The 19,858-nt window shown below is 39.8% G+C and overlaps 1 protein-coding gene and 1 pseudogene across 3 annotated transcripts in view; one reads left to right on the forward strand and one right to left on the reverse strand.

Moving 5' to 3' along the window:
* MGAT5 (alpha-1,6-mannosylglycoprotein 6-beta-N-acetylglucosaminyltransferase) overlaps positions 1-19,858 on the reverse strand; it is a 330,207-nt gene that overhangs the window by 118,325 nt on the left and 192,024 nt on the right. For all 3 annotated transcript variants that reach the window (XM_034954099.3, XM_034954098.3, XM_063595173.1), the window contains 3 exons: positions 18,706-18,782; positions 17,572-17,661; positions 15-86 (listed from right to left, as the gene is read on the reverse strand). In XM_034954099.3, the coding sequence (XP_034809990.1) occupies positions 15-86; positions 17,572-17,661; positions 18,706-18,782 (239 nt within the window). The remainder of the gene's footprint in view (positions 1-14; positions 87-17,571; positions 17,662-18,705; positions 18,783-19,858) is intronic.
* LOC103786816 (epididymal secretory protein E3-beta-like) lies at positions 16,232-16,894 on the forward strand (annotated as a pseudogene).

The raw sequence follows: 19,858 nt of genomic DNA on the forward strand, positions 1-19,858 counted from the left end.
CCAAAATCACTTACCAATGAATTATGATCAGCTTCTTCGTAGGGATTTTTTGCTCTCCAAGGTAAATGAGGACACCAATTTTCAACCTAAAAAGCATCAGTGACACTAAATATGCAGCTTCATCTATAATGAATTAATATACATAAAAAGCACCGAGAACAGCTCCTGGCACACAACTAGCACTATATTAATATGTGCTATTTTTATTATTAGCCAAATTCCCATGCTTTTAGCTAGTATTCCAGATACAAGTGCCCTCTCAGATGAAACAATCAGCAGCAAAGGTCAGAAGGAAGAGATTATACTTTACATCTGTCCTTCGAAGTACTTTACAGCAATTAATTCCTTAGTCATTTAAGCCTCACATCTCTGTACCAGAAGGAAAGGCAGTCTAATGGCAGAAAGTTAAAAGACTGAAACATTGCCACTGGGGAATGAGAATGTAAGGTGTCTCTGTGACCCTTTAGCAAATGGACAGGAAAGATCCTTATCTGCTGTGGCATATCTGGAAAGGAAATTGAATGGCATTGGAGCCACAAAACTCAATCCTTTATCTGAGTTAGGAATGCCACTGATAGCTTAGGGCTAATTGGTCAAGGTTTCCCTCATTTTCTAGCTATTTACTTCACACTATCTCAAGAAATAAGGTGGTAAAACCTATCTGAGAAAGAAATGAAAGGAGGAGAAAAAAAAAAAAAACCTTGATGATCTTGTGAGAGCCATTCTGGAAGATGGATTGTTCTGTCAATGAATAAGGTTTAGAAATTGAGGGGAGGAGGAAAGAGAAAGGAAAAAAGAACTTGATTCTATAGAAATTATTTCAGCAAAGGTTATCAAAGACTATTAGGCAACTTAATTTCTAGCAAAAAAATGAGAAATGCATTAAAGTTATATTGATGTCTGTTCTCTGTCAAAACTAGCCATAAAATTTGAAGACAGCATTATCACCCGTTTACTAATAAATAATGAGATTATGAAATATGGCTAACAGGCATTGAAAATAATTTTTCTATGGCCGGTAGATCTATAAAATTTAATGAGCAGTAGAGTGAGGGAATGTCCTTAAAGGGGTCACTAAGATGGCAGAGACGTGTGTGGAACTATAGCCTCATGGGTCAGCACAAGACAGTGTGCCCTCTCAGTCTGGGTAAGTTTTCAAAGAAACATGTCAGTTTTACTTAATCTGGAAGTTACTCATAATGCAAGGTGATCTTTACTATAACCAAAGTAATTGGCCTGATTTGCATAAAGCCATCTGCCACTGCAGATGATCCCAAAGCAATAAGCACAGAGAAGCAAAGCTTGGGGAGAGGGCGGAATCTCTGAATAGGAAAAGTGAAATATTCTCTTATCTTCTTACGGGATAAAATTAGACCTTACCATATTTGTGAATGATTCAGAGACTCAAAAGGATTCCCCACAAGGAAAGCTAAAATGGTTTTTACTCATAAAAAGGAAAAGACCAACTTGCCTTGGAGGCCTACAGTCTAATTACTGGGATCTGACAACAACATGACCATGAAAGGCAATATCTGCAGCTCCACAAATGAGAAAAATGAGGAAAAACAGCAGAGAAAAAGCCTGCAAGTGGATGAAGCCCAAGCTGGTCTCAGTAGCATTATGCACATCTGTACCTTGTATTCTTAGGCCAGATCGAATTATTTAGCTCCAATTAGATTTGTGCAAATGGACTCAATAAAGCATATTTATAACATGAAGGCTTCAAATGGATTGTAGACTTGATTGTGAGATCTTTAACCTCACCCCATCCCACCCCCATCCCCGCAAAAAAAAAAAAAAAAAAAAAAAATAGGATGAGCAAGGAAAGTAGAGATTTGAAATAAACCTTACACCAAGTAAATAACCAAATTTACCAGCCACCCACCAGGATGAAGTTTTCCCAGGAATAGCATGATGGGGAAAGATGAAACAAGACTAAAGAAAATCAACTAAGAGGAGAGACATGAGCGAGACCAGATATTCATAAAGTTCTCTCCTCACTCTGCCACTGCAAGAAGAATCTTTCAAGATTCACTGTGATGAAAATACAGTCCCAGGTGATTTTTAAAAAGATGACTTCCCTACAGAAGCCTGAAGACTGTAATGCCTCTTTGAAACTGATCATTTATCTTAGTTCTTCTTATTCTAAATCACTGGGTATTACTTCCTAAGGCTCCAAGGGCACTCCTGAAAATGTAAAATATAGAGTCAATCCAATTCAGCTTCTAGCAAGAAATTTCGCTGTTATACATGCACTCGTAATGGTGGGAAAATCAATTATGAACATCTTAGCACAGAGCGGGAAGGTGGGTTTTTAAGGTTGTTTTTGTATGCTGTGATAGGATAACTGGTTAACAAAATAATTAAATTATACATAAACCAATTATCCCATGGGGAGAAGGGAAAAACAAAACAAAGCGTTTCTTTCTCTGGGAAACCTCGGAGGATTACCAGGATTGGAAGAAAGCCAGCATTGGCAATAACTCCAAGTACTGAAACAAACAGCTCTCAAATGAGCAACATTTTCCTAAATAAGAACACCATTAATAACATTCAAGGAAAATCTTGCTGAAGGCTAGTAACAACCTCCTAATCCCTAACTTTGTTTTCTTTTGATCTGTCCAGGGTCCTTTAACAAGCTTAACCCACCAGTAGAGGATGCTACCAATAAAGCTGGACCCCAAGGTGAGCCCCACCACCTTCTTTTTTTTATTTTTTTATTTTATTTTTATTATTATTATACTTTAAGTTTTAGGGTACATGTGCACATTGTGCAGGTTAGTTACATATGTATACATGTGCCATGCTGGTGTGCTGCACCCATTAACTCGTCATTTAGCATTAGATATATCTCCTAATGCTATCCCTCCCCCCTCCCCCCACCCCACAACAGTCCCCAGAGTGTGATGTTCCCCTTCCTGTGTCCATGTGTTTTCATTGTTCAATTCCCACCTATGAGTGAGAACATGTGGTGTTTGGTTTTGTGTCCTTGCAATAGTTTACTAAGAATGATGATTTCCAATTTCATCCATGTCCCTACAAAGGACATGAACTCATCATTTTTTATGGCTGCATAGTATTCCATGGTGTATATGTGCCACATTTTCTTAGTCCAGTCTATCATTGTTGGACATTTGGGTTGGTTCCAAGTCTTTGCTATTGTGAATAGTGCCGCTATAAACATACGTGTGCATGTGTCTTTATAGCAGCATGATTTATAGTCCTTTGGGTATATACCCAGTAATGGGATGGCTGGGTCAAATGGTATTTCTAGTTCTAGATCCCTGAGGAATCGCCACACTGACTTCCACAATGGTTGAACTAGTTTACAGTCCCACCAACAGTGTAAAAGTGTTCCTATTTCTCCACATCCTCTACTGCACCTGTTGTTTCCTGACTTTTTAATGATTGCCATTCTAACTGGTAGGAGATGGTATCTCATTGTGGTTTTGATTTGCATTTCTCTGATGGCCAGTGATGGTGAGCATTTTTTCATGTGTTTTTTGGCTGCATAAATGTCTTCTTTTGAGAAGTGTCTGTTCATGTCCTTTGCCCACTTTTTGATGGGGTTGTTTTTTTCCTGTAAATTTGTTTGAGTTCATTGTAGATTCTGGATATTAGCCCTTTGTCAGATGAGTAGGTTGTGAAAATTTTCTTCCATTTCGTAGGTTGTCTGTTCACTCTGATGGTAGTTTCTTTTGCTGTGCAGAAGCTCTTTAGTTTAATTAGATCCCATTTGTCAATTTTGGCTTTTGTTGCCATTGCTTTTGGTGTTTTAGACATGAAGTCCTTACCCATGCCTATGTCTTGAATGGTAATGCCTAGGTTTTCTTCTAGGGATTTTATGGTTTTAGGTCTAACATTTAAGTCTTTAATCCATCTTGAATTAATTTTTGTATAAGGTGTAAGGAAGGGATCCAGTTTCAGCTTTCTACATATGGCTAGCCAGTTTTCCCAGCACCATTTATTAAATAGGGAATCCTTTCCCCATTGCTTGTTTTTCTCAGGTTTGTCAAAGATCAGATAGTTGTAGATATGTGGCATTATTTCTGAGGGCTCTGTTCTGTTCCATTGATCTAGATCACTGTTTTGGTACCAGTACCATGCTGTTTTGGTTACTGTAGCCTTGTAGTGTAGTTTGAAGTCAGGTAGCGTGATGCCTCCAGCTTTGTTCTTTTGGCTTAGGATTGACTTCGTGATGCGGGCTCTTTTTTGGTTCCATATGAACTTTAAAGTAGTTTTTTCCAATTCTGTGAAGAAAGTCATTGGTAGCTTGATGGGAATGGCATTGAATCTATAAATTACCTTGGGCAGTACGGCCATTTTCATGATATTGATTCTTCCTACCCATGAGCATGGAATGTTCTTCCATTTGTTTGTATCCTCTTTTATTTCATTGAGCAGTGGTTTGTAGTTCTCCTTGAAGAGGTCCTTCACATCCCTTGTAAGTTGGAATCCTACCCACCACCTTCTTGACCTGAAAATGGTTCTATTTCAAGTCATTCTCAATAGCTCTTCTACTCTTGGCTCTCAGAGCCCTAGCGTCCTACAGCTGTCTATGACCACCTTCCTTCACACTTTCTCAACTGTGGCTCCTGGTACTCTCTTCCTGGGACATGATTTTATATTTCCCCTCAGTATGGAGACACACTGGGTACCCTGCCTCCCCCCGCCAACCCCCTGCCATCAACGCCATCTCTACCCAGCTTTTATGGCCTGGGAAAGACCTCCCTCAAGCCCTCTGCCAGGGAAGGGACTGGACAGTCTTAAAAGTAGCCTACAATTTACCACCATAAGTCTAAGAAATTAAAACTGTCTGAGCTCACGGCAACACGCACACAACAATCGATTGAGGAGAAGCATTCCTCCAGTAACCTTCAATTGGAAAGCAAACTCTGACATGAACTAATCTTTTTAGCTCACTAGCCTCAGGCCACAAAATGAAGAGGCAACAAAAACAAACAAAGACCAGCCAGGCTAAAACTTTAGAACATCAATGCACATTCCATGGAAAGGACCCTATGAAATCCCTTTTCTTGAACAAGGAGATATAAAATACAACAATTTGTTTTTTTGACATTCCTCCTCATAGTGATTTAAACTTCTTTGAACAAAAAGGGTTTTGCAGCTTAAACATGAACATTGTGAATCAAAGCATTCTCTAAGTCCCTAGAAGTCTAATCTGGTCAGACTTATTTCTAAGGTCTGTAGGATGGACAATTCATTATATTAAGGGGAAAAAAGTTGCTGGCAGATACATAAGACAGCTCAAGTTGGAGTTTAAAGATGGAAAGAAAAAGTAATAAAGCTACTGTGAAAACTAATAAATCCAATGTATATATGCATGTTGTTAGCTATAATATGGCAAAACTCTTAGTAGTAATGTTCTATTCTTTTGAAAGAATAATGATTAGTCTTTGTTATGGCTTTTTCTTTCATGATTAATGTGAAATATTCTGTTCTAATGGGTCACCAACACACAGGATTTCATGCTGTATTTTTCAGATGATTTAAGTATAATCAAAACTAAATGAGAGAAATGCATACGAGAAGTCTGAGATTGTCTCTGGATGATGGTGTTCTGGGTACTTTTCATTTTCTTTTTGCTAATCTACATATTATACATTTCACAATGAACATTAAGAGAATAATTTTTAAAGGAGTTATATAAGCATACCATCATGTATGAAGGCTTAGAATATGTTGGGCTTCGTAACACACACACACACACACACACACACACACACACACACACACACACACACTACACAATTTAATTCCCCATAGGGCCTTATAACACAGGTACTATCAACATGTTACATGGGATGAAGTCAAGGCTTAATGTGAATTTGCCACTGTAACTTCTCTAGTGAGTGGCAGGGCTGAGTGACAACTGAAATTTGTTGCCTCTCTGACCAGGATACATTAGAGTTACCTTTAGGCCAAGCTTAGTGAGGGATAAGAGACCTATTTCAGTGGGGAAAGATAACTGAATCTGGGATCAGTCAAAATGGACTCTATGCCCAACTCTGCAAATAACTAGGCATGTAATTTTAAACCATTTGGCTTTCAAGTTTTCTCATCTACTTTAGAGTTGGATCAGGTAACCCTCTTAATTTTATTATCCTATAAGATCTGAAAGATAGAATTTATGTCATCCTGTTAGGCTAGTTGGTCATATATCAAATCAATACAGTTGACTATATATCTAAATATTCATTTGACACACTGATTACGCTTATATATACATGCATACATAAACATATACACATTTGTTATACTGATGACATCCAGTGAAGTTACTCATTAAGGGATACACTAAAAAAAAGTAAGCCCCCTGCACTTCTCTCTACCACATGCCAACTCCCGATTCCTCTACTTTCTAAAGTTTTAATGATAAAATGCAGATGGTAAAGGATGTCTACTCATGTAAGTGGTAAGTGGTTCAGCTTTCTAGACTAGTTCTCTGCACCAACACCTGAGTTGATTAATATTTTGGTCCGACTCCTTATCTGAAGAGCTGTGTAGGGGGAGTGGGCTGGGAGAGACAAAGAATAAAAGTTGCGATGTACTAGGAGCTAAGCATGAGGATAAGCCCTTTACACACGTCATCTCATTTGGTCTTTTCAAATAACCTCTTGAGAAAGGCTAATTATCATGCTAGATGAAGACGCCAAAGCACAGACTAGACACAGCTAAAGATGGAAATGCCACCTGTCTTGCCCCAGAGCTGGTATGCTCAATCACTATTTGAAGCACATTGGCTAAACTTTTGGTTCCTACAGTCCCAAAAACACAGTCCAGTCTTCAATATTGGAGTATCATCGCCTAGGTCTTCTGTATGGAATCCTTTAAAGTGATTATACTCCCGCTGCGTGGCAGTACTGTACGGTTAATGAATGTAGCAACAATTCTGCTTCCAACTCTTGCTCCTACCATTTGTTCTATGTAGCAAGAGCAAACGAAACGCCAAAATTGGATCACATTCTACACATACTCAAATGCTGCAATGGCTTCTCCTTGCTCTCAGAATAAAACCCAGAATTTATACCAAGATCTTATAGAATCTGACTTCAACTCTTACACTGTATGCCTCATTCACCCTACCCTACATAAGCCAACCTCCTTGCAAGTCCCAAGAACATGCAAGTTCATTCCTACCTCAGTGGGGTTGCCAGATTTAGGGAAAAGAAACAGGGCACTCAATTACATTTTAACCGTAGACAAATAACAGTTTTTGTTTTAGTGTAAGTATGTCCCACACAGCGTTTGTCACCTACTTATATTTGAAAAAATTCATTGTTTACCTGAAATTCAAACTTCATTGGCTGTAATGTATTTTATCTGGTAACCCTACAGCTCAGGGCATCTGCATTTGCTCTTCCTTCTACTTGAAACCCTCTTCCTTCTAGAGTGTTCCATGCCTCACTCCCTTACTTCCTTCCACACTATGCTCAAACTTCTCATTACAGAAGCCTTCCCTGACCCACTGACCTGGCCACTCTGCATCCTCCCTAGTTTATTTTTCCTCAGAGTATTCAACCCTTGAGGCAATTCTTTTATATACTGATTTTATTGTTTGCTGCCCCATCTGCATGCAAGCTCCTTGAGGACAGAAACCTCATCTGTCTGGTTCTCACTCTATCTCCAGTCCTGAAAGCAGTACCTGGCACACAGGTAATGTCCAATTAGTATTTGTTAAGTAGTGAATGAATAAATCAAAAAGCATGACTTGGGCACTAAAGAGACTCATGATAATGATACTCTTTTCCACTTATGCGGCGCTTTACTGTTCTCATTTTATTGGAACCGTTCAATAATACACTGAGGGAGGCAAAGCAGACTTTATCTTGACCTCAATGAAGAGAAACCAGACTGAAAACTCAAGGGAAAGCTCAAAGCCACATAGGGAAGTGGTGGGATCCAGACAGCAAATCAGGTCTTGTGTGTTTCCTCTAACACTGTACTGCTGCCCCCTGACAAGACAGGGAGGAATATTATTAACACAAAGTACAGAACTGGCTACCCGCAAGAGACAGAGTACAGGGCCAGAGGGATCCATGAGAGTTCTGCTCAGCATATCAGGGGTGGGGGGGGGGGGTGCAGAATTTAAAGGGATGCTGTAGTAAGTGTTCAGTGTGCCACAAAACCAGTGGGGTTCTAACAAGAGGATAAGACACTTTCAATAATCCATCCCAAATTGCTCTAAGAGGAGAAAGGCCAATTTTCCCTTATACATGAGAAGCAGCAAATAAATTCCTCTGTAGCCAACCAAACAGATAATGCATAGAGATACTTTCTATAGCAACTCTCACTAGGCACAGCTCCCACTGGATGCTGGCAAAACTGGTCCCAACTGGTCTGTATCCACATAAGGATATTTTGACAACTAAAGTCACTCAATTTTAAGAGGTAGTCATATTTTAGACAACAATGATATAGCTCTTTGTGTTTAATGTGCAATTATGCTAAGTGACAATGAAAATAAAAAATGGGCAAGAAAGCTGTGCCTTCTAATACAATTGGCTCATTCCATTCTAACAGTCTAATCTGAGCCCTTGTATGTTCTCATAATATTACAGAGCATTACAGTAGTCCTCTCTTATCCATGGTTTCACTTTCTGATATTTCAGCTACCCACAGTCAACTGCAGTCTGAAAATATTAAATAAAAAATTCCAGAAATAAACAATTCAAAAGTTTTAAATTGCGCAATGCTCTTAGTAGCATGATGAAACCTTGTGATTCCTGCTCCATCATGCCCAGGGCTGGAACAGCTCCTTTGTCCAGGGGATCCATGATATAGACACAACCCACTCACATTAGTCACTTAGTAGCCTTTATGTTACCAGATCAACTGTCTCAGTATCTCAGTGCCTGTGTTCAATAAACCCTTATTTTGCTTAATAGCAGCCCCAAAGCTCAAGAGTAATGATGCTGGCAATTCAGATATGCCAAAGAGAAGCCATAACATTGTGAAGAAGAAAAAAGTATAGTATATGGAGGGTTCGGTACCACTCTCAGTTTCAGGTACCACTGGGTCTTAAAATATATCCCTCATGGATAAGAGAGGACTCCTGTATATTAAATGTGTTAATCAGTGCTCAAAACGCCCCTGCTTCATGTCTCAACTCAAATGTCTTAGCGGATTTTAATGTTACAAAGTTTACGACATTTTTTTTAAGATTGGAAGGGTTAGAGCTAGAAGTTACCCACTCAAAACAAAAAACTATAGCCAATTTTAAAAAATGCTTCAGACAGAATCATTCATTCAATAAACCCATGTGCCAGACATCATTGTACGTGAGAACAAAACAGACAAAACTCTCTGTGGAGATGACTTTCCTTGTACTTGTTGTTAACATTAGGTGTTAATGGTCACTCCAGGGCGACTGCACTTCTCTTCCCACTGCCTGCTAAACATCTGTCAGATATCTGCACTTCTTACTCCCTCACTTTCTTCAAATATGGTCCAACATCATTTTCTCACCTTCTCAGTAGGGCCTATCCTGACCACTCTATCCAAAACTGACACCATCACTTCTCATAAGTACTTCTTGCCCTCTCTTTAGTATTTCTCCCCAGGCATGCACTACAATCTAGATGATACATCTTACTTTTTTGATGTTGCTAGCTATCTCTCCTTACATAACACAACCATAATGAGGAATGTTTATTCATTGTTAAATCTCCAGCAGCCAGAAAAAAATCAATAGCAATTAATGCTCCTGGCACTCAGGTTGTGGCCCCTAAGCATTATTTCTAAGAGAAACTGGGGTGGTATGCAGGCCAGGGGAGCAAGATGGTTCTTAGAGATGCTGGTTCCAGGCCTAGGGCAGGAACTGTATAAGATGAATCTGGAAGATCTTGGCATACCACAGAACAAGAAAACTATTACAAACTACCATGGTCATGTCAAAAGGTCTGAGAAAGCAGTATGAATAGGTCCTCACTGGCCAACTTGACAATCAGTAAGAAAATAACTGCAATGGATTGTTCAAATGTTTTAATCCATTACTACATAATGATAATAAAAAACAAAAAGCAAGCAAGCAAAAAGAAGAAAAGCTGGAAATTCTAGGAAACGAACTGGGAAATAAATGGTTTCTTCTATGAATTTCCTCTTAGGGTGATCACATACCTGATGAAGAGTCACATCTCTGCACAGAAGTATTCCTGATATATTAAGAAGGTACCTTTAATGAATTAATTAACCTGGGCACTGATCAATGATTGCTAACATCAAAAAAAAAAAAAAGAGAGAGAGAGAGAAGGAGAAATCAGGCATTATGTGCCTCCCAACTCAAGTATATAATACCATTATCCATGAAATAACTTGCACAAACAATATTAGGCACTATTCTGATCAAACCTCAGAGCTAGCTATCACTTTACTGGAAATACAAGGGGGCAAAGAGCCAGGTTATGCAACAACATGGGCTGTAACCAAAATTCAGAGTAAGACAAACTCTAAGGCAATGAAGCAGTTTCTCTAACAAAAAATTAGAAGGAGGAAAAATAAGAGACGGAAGAGAACCTAAAATGAAGAGAGATTTAGGAGACATCAACAATTGCAATTTAGGGTCCTTACTGGAAACCCAGTTCAAATAAATAAACTTTAATTTATACAATGGCCTGAAAATGTGAATACTAATCTGATGTGAAGGAATTATGTTAACTTTCAGGTGTGAAATAGTATTAGCAGTTATAATGAGAATAGTTGTACAGTACGTTTTAAAAGTCTCTTTTAGAGATACACATTGAAACAGATGATATGATGCTTGAGATTTGTCCTAAAATAATGAAGCAGAGGAGGTTATAAATGAAATGAGACTGGCTATGGATTGACAATTGTTGAATATGGATCACGGGCACACAGGAGTTTGTTAAACTCTTTTGTAGTACATGCTGGAAATTTTGCATATTAAAAAGTTTAAAACATAATTTTAAAAGTATTTTTAGGGTCATACAATAGAAATTACATGAGACAATATTTAAATGTGTATAAAAAACAAATTGGAGATGACAGCATTGAAGCCCCATCCTGCCACATGTGTTCCAAGAAGCAGTCAAAGAAGTGTTGATTTGGGTTTTGGCAAGCCTTGTCCTTTGCCCTTCTGATTTTTGTAGAGTGGAGGCCAGAACAAGAAGTCTAAATATAAATGTTGTGGTATATAACATTCATAAACAGGAAGTGTTGCTAAGAACTTTAGTGGGTGAGGGGCTAAAGGGAGAAACTAAGAGATCAGTTAGACTGACTAACAAATACTGTTCTGTAAACTCAGGATTTTTTTTTTTTTAAATTCTTTTACTAAGGATGTCTTAGAACTCAGGTAGTAAGAGCAACAAATATATACAGATGAAAAAGATACCAATAAAGGCTGAACAGAGAAGGTGAAAAGAACATGATCATAAATCTCTGCCACCTCCTTTACTGCCCAGAAATATTATCTTGAGGAAAAGGAATTTCCCATGTCAAATGGCTGAACATTTGAATGGTGTGTGTTGGTATTCTCGGGCAACAATCTGGTGATATTTTTAAAGTACTCCCTGACCCACCCCAAAACGTTAGTTGTTTTTACATTCAGGTTTTGTCCTGTAACCTAAGCAGTCTATTCTTTATCACTGCCCACTTTGACAAATTAGTCTGTGCAACACCATTTCCAAGTTATCTTTAGCAGCCAACACAGCTCATAAATCCAAATAATTGTACTGGTTATTAGGATTTCATTTCATGCTCGCATTCACAAACATTTAAGCTTTCAACCTTTCCTGTTGGGCATTAATCTTAGCATTAATCAAGGGATTAAGTACGCTGAATTTAAACTCAAGGTTAATTACATGCTCAGCCAATATTAGTTTTACATACTGCCAAGGGAGAACAGAAAGAAGCAAAGACCTTTACGTCTGTTGTTTATGAAATATAAGAACTAGATTGACAAGTAAGGCATGAAACTGCTTCTTTTGCTCCTTTGTGAAAGAGTCATAGACACACTCTCATGCATCTAGTCCAAATTGGCATTTGAAGCAATAGCTTGCACACATCCTAAGATCTAGCAATCATTCACTGGGCAATTTGATTATTTCAGAGCAACTCTACTTGCAATGGCAACAGAAGTGCATACAAGAAAAGCATAAACAAATTAGGAACTCTGGAAAGGTATGATGCTTCCTAGGTTCTGTAACAACTGTTTAAAAAGAAAAAAAAGGGCCAGTGTCAAATACATCAGTATCATCTATCAACATAATATCAACAGAGATGAAGAAATTCATTCTAAATTTTGTAAAAGCTGATAGCAGTAAAAGGCTCTGCAGATGGTTAAGTTAATATACCTGAAACAATGACATTCAGAGTAATTACTTTATAGGGCCCTGTCTCTGTAATGGGAGTAGTTACATGGCTCACGAAAACAGATACAGAAAATGAACTGCCTGATGTTCTGGAAATACAAGGCTGCCTAATGAATCATTTGCTCATTCCTACCACTTGGAATGGCTGACACCTGGTTTTCATGAGTTATGGCAGCAAGAGAGTTTGTGTTTTTTTGGAGGCGTAGGGTATCAAAATTATGGAGTATTAGAAAACTAGCAATGAAGATCTATTCATTCAAGTTAGCTAAATTAGAGCCATTTTCCCATCACAAGTGGATTTAACCATACAACTGAATGCAAAGTCAATGGCTGCAAGTCAGCTACCTAAGATCAGTTTTCCTTCATCATAAAGGAGACAGCAGGAACAAAAAGTGCAGGACTTTGGGGATAAGCGACTTGACCTCTCTGAGCTATCTATGACTTGGCTCTCCATTACTCTTTAGAGTTGGCAAGAGGTTTAAATAAGATTGTGTATAGCTGACCCACAGTATCTGTTGGGGACTGGTTTCAAGACCCCCGTGGATATTAAAATCCTCAGATGCTGAAGTCACTTAAATAAAATGGGGTTATTCTGTATTTGAGGTGTCTGGTACAGTGGAGCATCAATAGTCTTTCATTCTTCTCTTGTCTGCCCCAAAGTCCCACCTCTAAAGAAAGGCAACCACTCAGCTTTTATCTCTACCATCTCTAGTACAGCATCAGACATATAACAAACAGCTGTGGGGGTATTTTAAGGAAAAATATTGATGGCTTTGCTTCCTGGGATTTAACCAAAAAAGATCCATAGACTACAAGTTGGTGAGGGTGGAAGTACTAACAGAAGTTTCTAATCCCATAACTCAGCGGAAGCTGGTGAACTGAGACAACCCTAAGAAAGAAAAATGAAGAAAGAGTACCATCTCTTAAGATGGGTCTGAATCTAAATGCTCCAATTCAACTAGTGACTGACTATACAAGAGACATTTTACTTCATGTCCTTTTGGCATCTGTTAAAGCTCTGATGTTAAACATAGATCGAAACAAGAACTGGCTCTTTCAATAAGGATTAGGAATAGAATAAAAGTCACTGGTGCATGTGTTGATCACATTAACAACTCAAATGAAGATGTCTCTCTCAATCATCTCCCCAGTTGCAAGAGAAACCTAGATGATACAGGAAATAAAAATGCAGGTTTCAGAGTTAACTTAAATAACAGAATAAGGAAAGTTTCAAGACAGCAGGAAAGAATAAAACCACACAAGTGAACCAACAGCTCCTACAAAGCCACAGATATTGTCCAGGATTTTAAAAATACTAAAAAGGAATTAATCGGTTTTACAAAACATCTCTACTAATCTCACATTAACAATGGTAGGGTGCACTAGGTCCATACGTGCAGCTAATTCCAGTGCAAACCCAAGTATCATGTCCAGAAATGACCAATCAAGGGAAAATACTCTCACCACAAATAAATATGTATGTGAAATAATGCACATGTTAATTAGCTTGATTTAGCCATTCCACAATGCAGACCCATATCAAAACACCAAGTTGTATACCATGAATACATACACACGTTGTCAATTTAAAAATAGGCATTAAGGGAAACAGCTGAATTTCTATATTACCAGAAGTCAAAGGATCTAAAATTGCATTACACTGGTAAATGAGAACCAGAAATTGATTCTAATTCTAAAATGGAACAATGTTCCCACATATAATGTCCAAGGCTAAGTGACACCCCACAACTATTCCAAAAAGATCACAACATTTAAAACCACGGAAGTGTCAGTTATGCTTATTGAGTGTCTTTTATCTGCCGGGTTGTACTCTAAGTATATTCCTATTATTTCATAAAGGAAGAATCCTAGGCACAAAAGGTTAAGTGACCTCATAGAGCTGAGAAAGCAGCAGAAACAGAAGCTGATGTCAGGTGTGACTCTAAGATAGTATTCCTATTGAAGGGACCATATTGGTGACATTCTCCTTTAACTCTCACAGGGTACTTATTACAATGCTATGATAACATAGAAAAGCCCTGAGGTTCAGGGTTATATTCAGATTAAAACTTGTAAGAAGGGGTCCCTAGTTATCTCCACCCATTCTCCTGGTTCAGTTACCTGCATCCTTTCTTCCTGTTGCTTTTACAATGATTAACACACAACGTGGTGTCAAGAAAATGTGTTTTCATTAATTGTTGACAATGAATTCAATAACTGCTCACTGAACAGAATTCAGCCAAGCAACAAAAAGACCACCCGATATCTGCATAAGAAGAGAGTGGTATGAGCTAATGAAGCGTTATTTCACACCTCAGGAAGAGAAAACGTAGTTGCTCGTTCCAAAATGAAATACTCAGCCTCAGATAGCAAGTGATATGTGATCCATCATGTCTCTTCATCCCGTATTCCTCTCTACTTCCCTTCCCCAGAACCTCACTTTTCTCTCAGCTTAGCCATATACTTCACTGGGAGCAGGGGTGAGGTGTGACAAAGGGAGGGAAAGAAGTCACAAATAACTGCAGTCTCTTCCATTTGGATCACTCTCCATGCCTTCCAAGGAGATGGAAGTATGGGAATGTAAAATCCTCTGCCTCGGCAGCATACCCCAACATGCAAAGGCTTAGGAAGGCATGAAATTAGCCCAGCTTGTCAATCATGGAGCTTGGTCAGACTCTGGCTAAATTCTTTCAAGTAGAAAGGGGAATAAAACTTTTGAAAATTAAACTAAATGAGGAACCTTTTCCTCAGGGCAGGAGAGGTACTTCTAATTGACTTTTCAACTAGAGTGAAGGTTCACGCATGGCCCCAGGCTTTACTCCTCAGGAGAAGGAAATGAGAAGGCAGGCCACAAGCCACCCAAGCCGGAAGCCAGAAACTCAGATAAATGCTATCAAGTCAATTTGCCAGCAGCCTGCTAATGAGGAGCCTCACACACCCAACTCTCAGAGCTGTTCATTTCCAAGAGGTATTTTAACTATGTTAGCTCTGGGGTTTTCATGATGGCAATGGAACAACCTTGTCCCCCTTCCCCCAAAAAATCATGGAGCCCAGTTGGACCCCCCAAAAAGTGTAACTTGAATGCACCCAGGCAAAAGGAGTAATAGTCTGAGAGAGGGGCAAACCCCACAGAATCAGGGCCACATGCCCTATTAGCAATACTGTTTGGCCTCTATCCCCATCACCCTATGGCAAAGAAAAGAGAGGCATCTGAATCCCACAAAAGGAAAACTATGGCAAGAATATTTTATTTAGCCTCAAAAATGAAGGTATTCTCCTTCCTGCATGGCATCACCAGCTGTTATTATTGGTCAAATAACAACAGCAACAGCAAACAAAAACGGGAGACAGAATAAAAAGAAAGGGCAGCAGAGGGTCTGTGGAGGCATGACCTCAGAATTGGCCAGAACCTGTTTCACAAGACCCCAAAGCTGCCTACTCTGCTCCAACCCCTTCCTCCCCTAGTCCATAAAGGGGAAGCCAGCCGGTTTTGATTCCCAAGAGGTTCTAGGTGAAATGGATATCCTTAAAGTCTGTAAAAAATTCAAGTGGCCCATAAAGTTCTCTGCAACCATTAAAAAAAAAAATACAAAAGCTGCTATTTAAATTCAAGGGTACAAATGAAAATGACGCTCAGATTTGGGGAAAAAAGGAAGGTAAATGTAACTAACTTTTAGTTACTTCCCTCCCAAACCTAGCCTTACGCATCTCTTCCCTCTGGCTGTTTCTGAATTGTTTCTGTTATAATAAACCAGTAAATGCTTCCTGGTCTTTAAAAGGAGGAGGAGGACATAGACTCTGCTATTCAGATCCACACACCGATCCCTCTACAAGCAGTGACTCAAACACTGAATCTGAATAGGGTGGCTCTGGTGACTGAGATGGCAACCTCTCTAAAGAGCTGGAGCCTGCTCTTGGCCCTGCTTTGATCCTATGCAGGCTGCTTGTACACAGGAAGAACATCTACTGGCGGGAACTCATAAAACATCACTACCCACGTTCAAGAGTATAGATGTGATGTCCTCATGAGAGAAAAAGAAGTGCTCTAAAAGATAAGAGCTCTCACATGTTCATCTAAATCTCAGGTTACCAAATTGAGCATACACATGCTAATGACAACTGGGATGACTGCTATAGACATGCATATGTACGGACCCAGAATGCACCCAATGTACTCAAGTGTCACTGGGAGAATTCCAAAAATAGCTACACAGAGAGCAGGAGCTTCAGCTACATTGAATTCCACCACAGCATGGATGAGTATGTTGATGGCATAGAGGACCTGAAGATAAAGCCTATCAGCAACCAGAAGGTCTACCCACATTCCCAGGTTTTGGTAGAGTATTCCATACTTCCCAAGTGGTAGCCCCTGCCTATGTCCATTGTCCCACCACTCCCACTGTGTAACTGATACCATAACTTTCCCTATGTTGTTTCTCTGCCTTGAATACACTTCTGTCTTTCATTTACCTAACTTACTTCTAACATTTTTTTTTTCTCAAGAATCAGATCATGTGGCATCTCTTCTTGACAAACCCAGGAGATTTCCTGATATTGACTCTCTTTATACCTAACCCAAGCTGAATGATCCTCCTTTCTCTAAATAATTTGTATTATTCAAAAAACAAAACCAGAAAATAACAAGTGTAGGAGAGAATATGAAGACATTAAAATGCTTGCACACTGTTGGTATAAAATGGGGCAGCTGCTTTACAAAATGGTATGGCAATTCCCCCCAAAATTAACAATACAGTTACCATATGATCCATCAATTTCACTTCTGGGTATATTTCCAAAATAACTGAAAGCAGGGTCTTAAGGGGGAGTTAGTGTTTAATGAGTCTAGAGGTTCAGTTTTGCAAGATACAAGGAATTCTAGAGAGGGACAGTGGTGATGGTTGCACAATGATGTGAATATACTTAATGCCACTGAACTATACACATTTGAAAATGGTTAAGATGGCAAATCTCATGTCTATTTTACTACAATTTAAAGAAAAGCTAGAAAAAAAGGAAATAGCTAACTAACTCCGCTTATTTTTCCCTCAAGGAGAAAAGAAAAACATCATTCCTGGAGAGGTAGGGAGAGTAATGAAGGACGGAACCATAGGTCCTCCACATAAAAATACCACACGTTTTCAAGCTTTTCAAATTTCAGACTCAGCTACAGAACAGTCCAACCAGTCACATCTACCCCCAGGAGCCACAGAAAGCTACTCACCTCACTGAGGTAAATAAAAAAAGAGCAGGTGGATCCATCCACTCCATAGTCTGCGTAGCAGGGATCTGAACGCCACATGTCTTTCATCCACTGAAACAAGAAGAACATCTCTGAGCAGCCCATTCACAGGCCCTCCACATCTGCTGACAGGGAAGGCGAGGATAGAATGGTGAAGATGGAGTGAATGGCTCAAGCTGTGGCCTAAAGAACTGAGTGACAGAGTCACTGAGCCGAGGTCAAGATAGCCAGGTGTGCAGCTCACCTCCTTGGACGATTAACAGGAAGACACTGGCTTACGTTAGGCCTCAGCAGAAGCGCTTAGAGTGGAGAGTAAGGTCGTGGTACAGCAGGCAATAAAGCCCAGGAGAGGCGGTGGCTTAGGGATTTTTATCAAGATCAAGTGCCTAATGGGACTCTGATATCTACACCCCCTCCAGGAACTCCATTTCCAACAGCCCACAGCATGGTACCTGAAATACAGTGCGTGAAGGAGGGCACACACGAGCGTTGACGGACGGCCCACACGGATACCACCCAAATGCTTCTGGGGTTGGTCCCACTGTCCTAACTACATCCCTGAATGGACACTGTTCTCTGAAAACTACTGAGCAGGGAGTGGTCTCCCCAGGGGCAGGCCATACAAATAGGATTTCTGGAAAAAAAAGCAGCCAAGTAAAAGAGCAGCCAAGTGTCTCTCAGTACTCAACCACAAATACAAATGTGACACTTAAACCACAATCTGGAGGCTTCAGAGCAGGAGCCTGGGGACTGAGAGGGTGGGGAGTTGGACACTAAATAACAGCAGTTCCTTGTCATTGGTCCTTCAAGGATCACTTGCTGGAGGCTGGGAAACAGAGAGGGGAAGTCAGCTTCAAAGACTCAGCAGGTGCCTGAAATGGCCCAGGCTCTCTCATGCTGACCAGTGAGAGCCATTGTTGACCAACCCCACATGGCTGACATAGGCATAGCAGGGTTGTCATAGCCACAGACAAAGCCGGCAGGATGGAGGCACCCCATAAATGATCCATGTCAAGGGCTCACTCACCCATTTGTGTCACTGAGGAGGAAAAGGAAGAGAAGGGAAAAAGAAGGGGTGTTTGTGCAGATTGGGGATGATGCTTGCCTCTGCCTTACCTTGATCTTTCCCTCACAGTGAGGGTAGCCGTCCATAGGAGGCAATACACATTTTTCTTGAGCTCCGTTAATGATATCTGTGAAGAATGAAAAACAACAAAGGATACAATGAGATCTATAAAACACAAGCCTAACATTCTTCTAAGCCAAGAGGTAGGGAGAGAAACCAAAAAAGAAAGGTCTCTGTTGGCAGCCATGCTCTGATACATGGAGCCCCTCCAGCTCCAATATATCTAACTGGTCCAGAGTGATGACTGACCTGAGGACAGCCCAACTACAGGCTGGCCAGAGACCTATGACAACATGTGTGGCCCGGCTTAAAAAAGTGAGCCAAGCCAACCAGAGCGCTTACTTAGAAATCAGCAATAGGGAAACTAAGAAACCAAACAAGCAGGGAGCAGGAAATAAAGCCATGTGATTAGGAGGGTCCTCCAGCACTGGTAGGGACATTCTAGGCTATGTGGGCAAGCTGGGGCCATGAACAGACCTCGTGAAGACAACTGCATGAACTGAGAAAGCCAACAGGCCAGAGAGGTGTGAATAGAGCTGGTGCACAGAGAGCCATGAGATGTATCTACACCATCCTAAGGAACTCCTGCCCTGCATCCATGGGATACAGCTTCTTACAGACCCAGTCCTTAGATTTCCATGAAGTTCTCCTTATTGTTTTAAATACTTCCTCACAATAAACTCCTTTTATATTAGCTAGCTTGAATGGGTTCCTATTCCTTGTAATTGTAGGGTCAAAATGAAAACAAATGCCTTTGAGAAGCTAAGGGTCATTTCTTTCTGATAGAAACATTCAATATGCTCCTCCTAGCTATTTAAAACCATGTATTATTGTGAACTAGAGTCATCCTACAGTGCCATAGAACACCAGAGCTTATTCCTCCTGTCTAGCTATAAAGAAATGAGAAATGTTTGAGATTATGAATATGCTAATTACCCTAATCTGATCACTATACATTTTATGTATCACAACATCATATCACTAAGTACCCTATAAATATGTGTAATTATGTCGATTTAAAAAAAATTAAATGAAGCTTACGGTCTAATGGTGGAGAACATACAAATAAATGAACAATGAACAATGTAACAACAGTATAACAGGCATTATGGCAGGGCTGGGCAAGGCAAGATACCCAACCCA

Source organism: Pan paniscus, chromosome 13 (assembly GCF_029289425.2).
Source record: "Pan paniscus chromosome 13, NHGRI_mPanPan1-v2.0_pri, whole genome shotgun sequence".
In the NCBI taxonomy this organism is placed as follows: domain Eukaryota; kingdom Metazoa; phylum Chordata; class Mammalia; order Primates; family Hominidae; genus Pan; species Pan paniscus.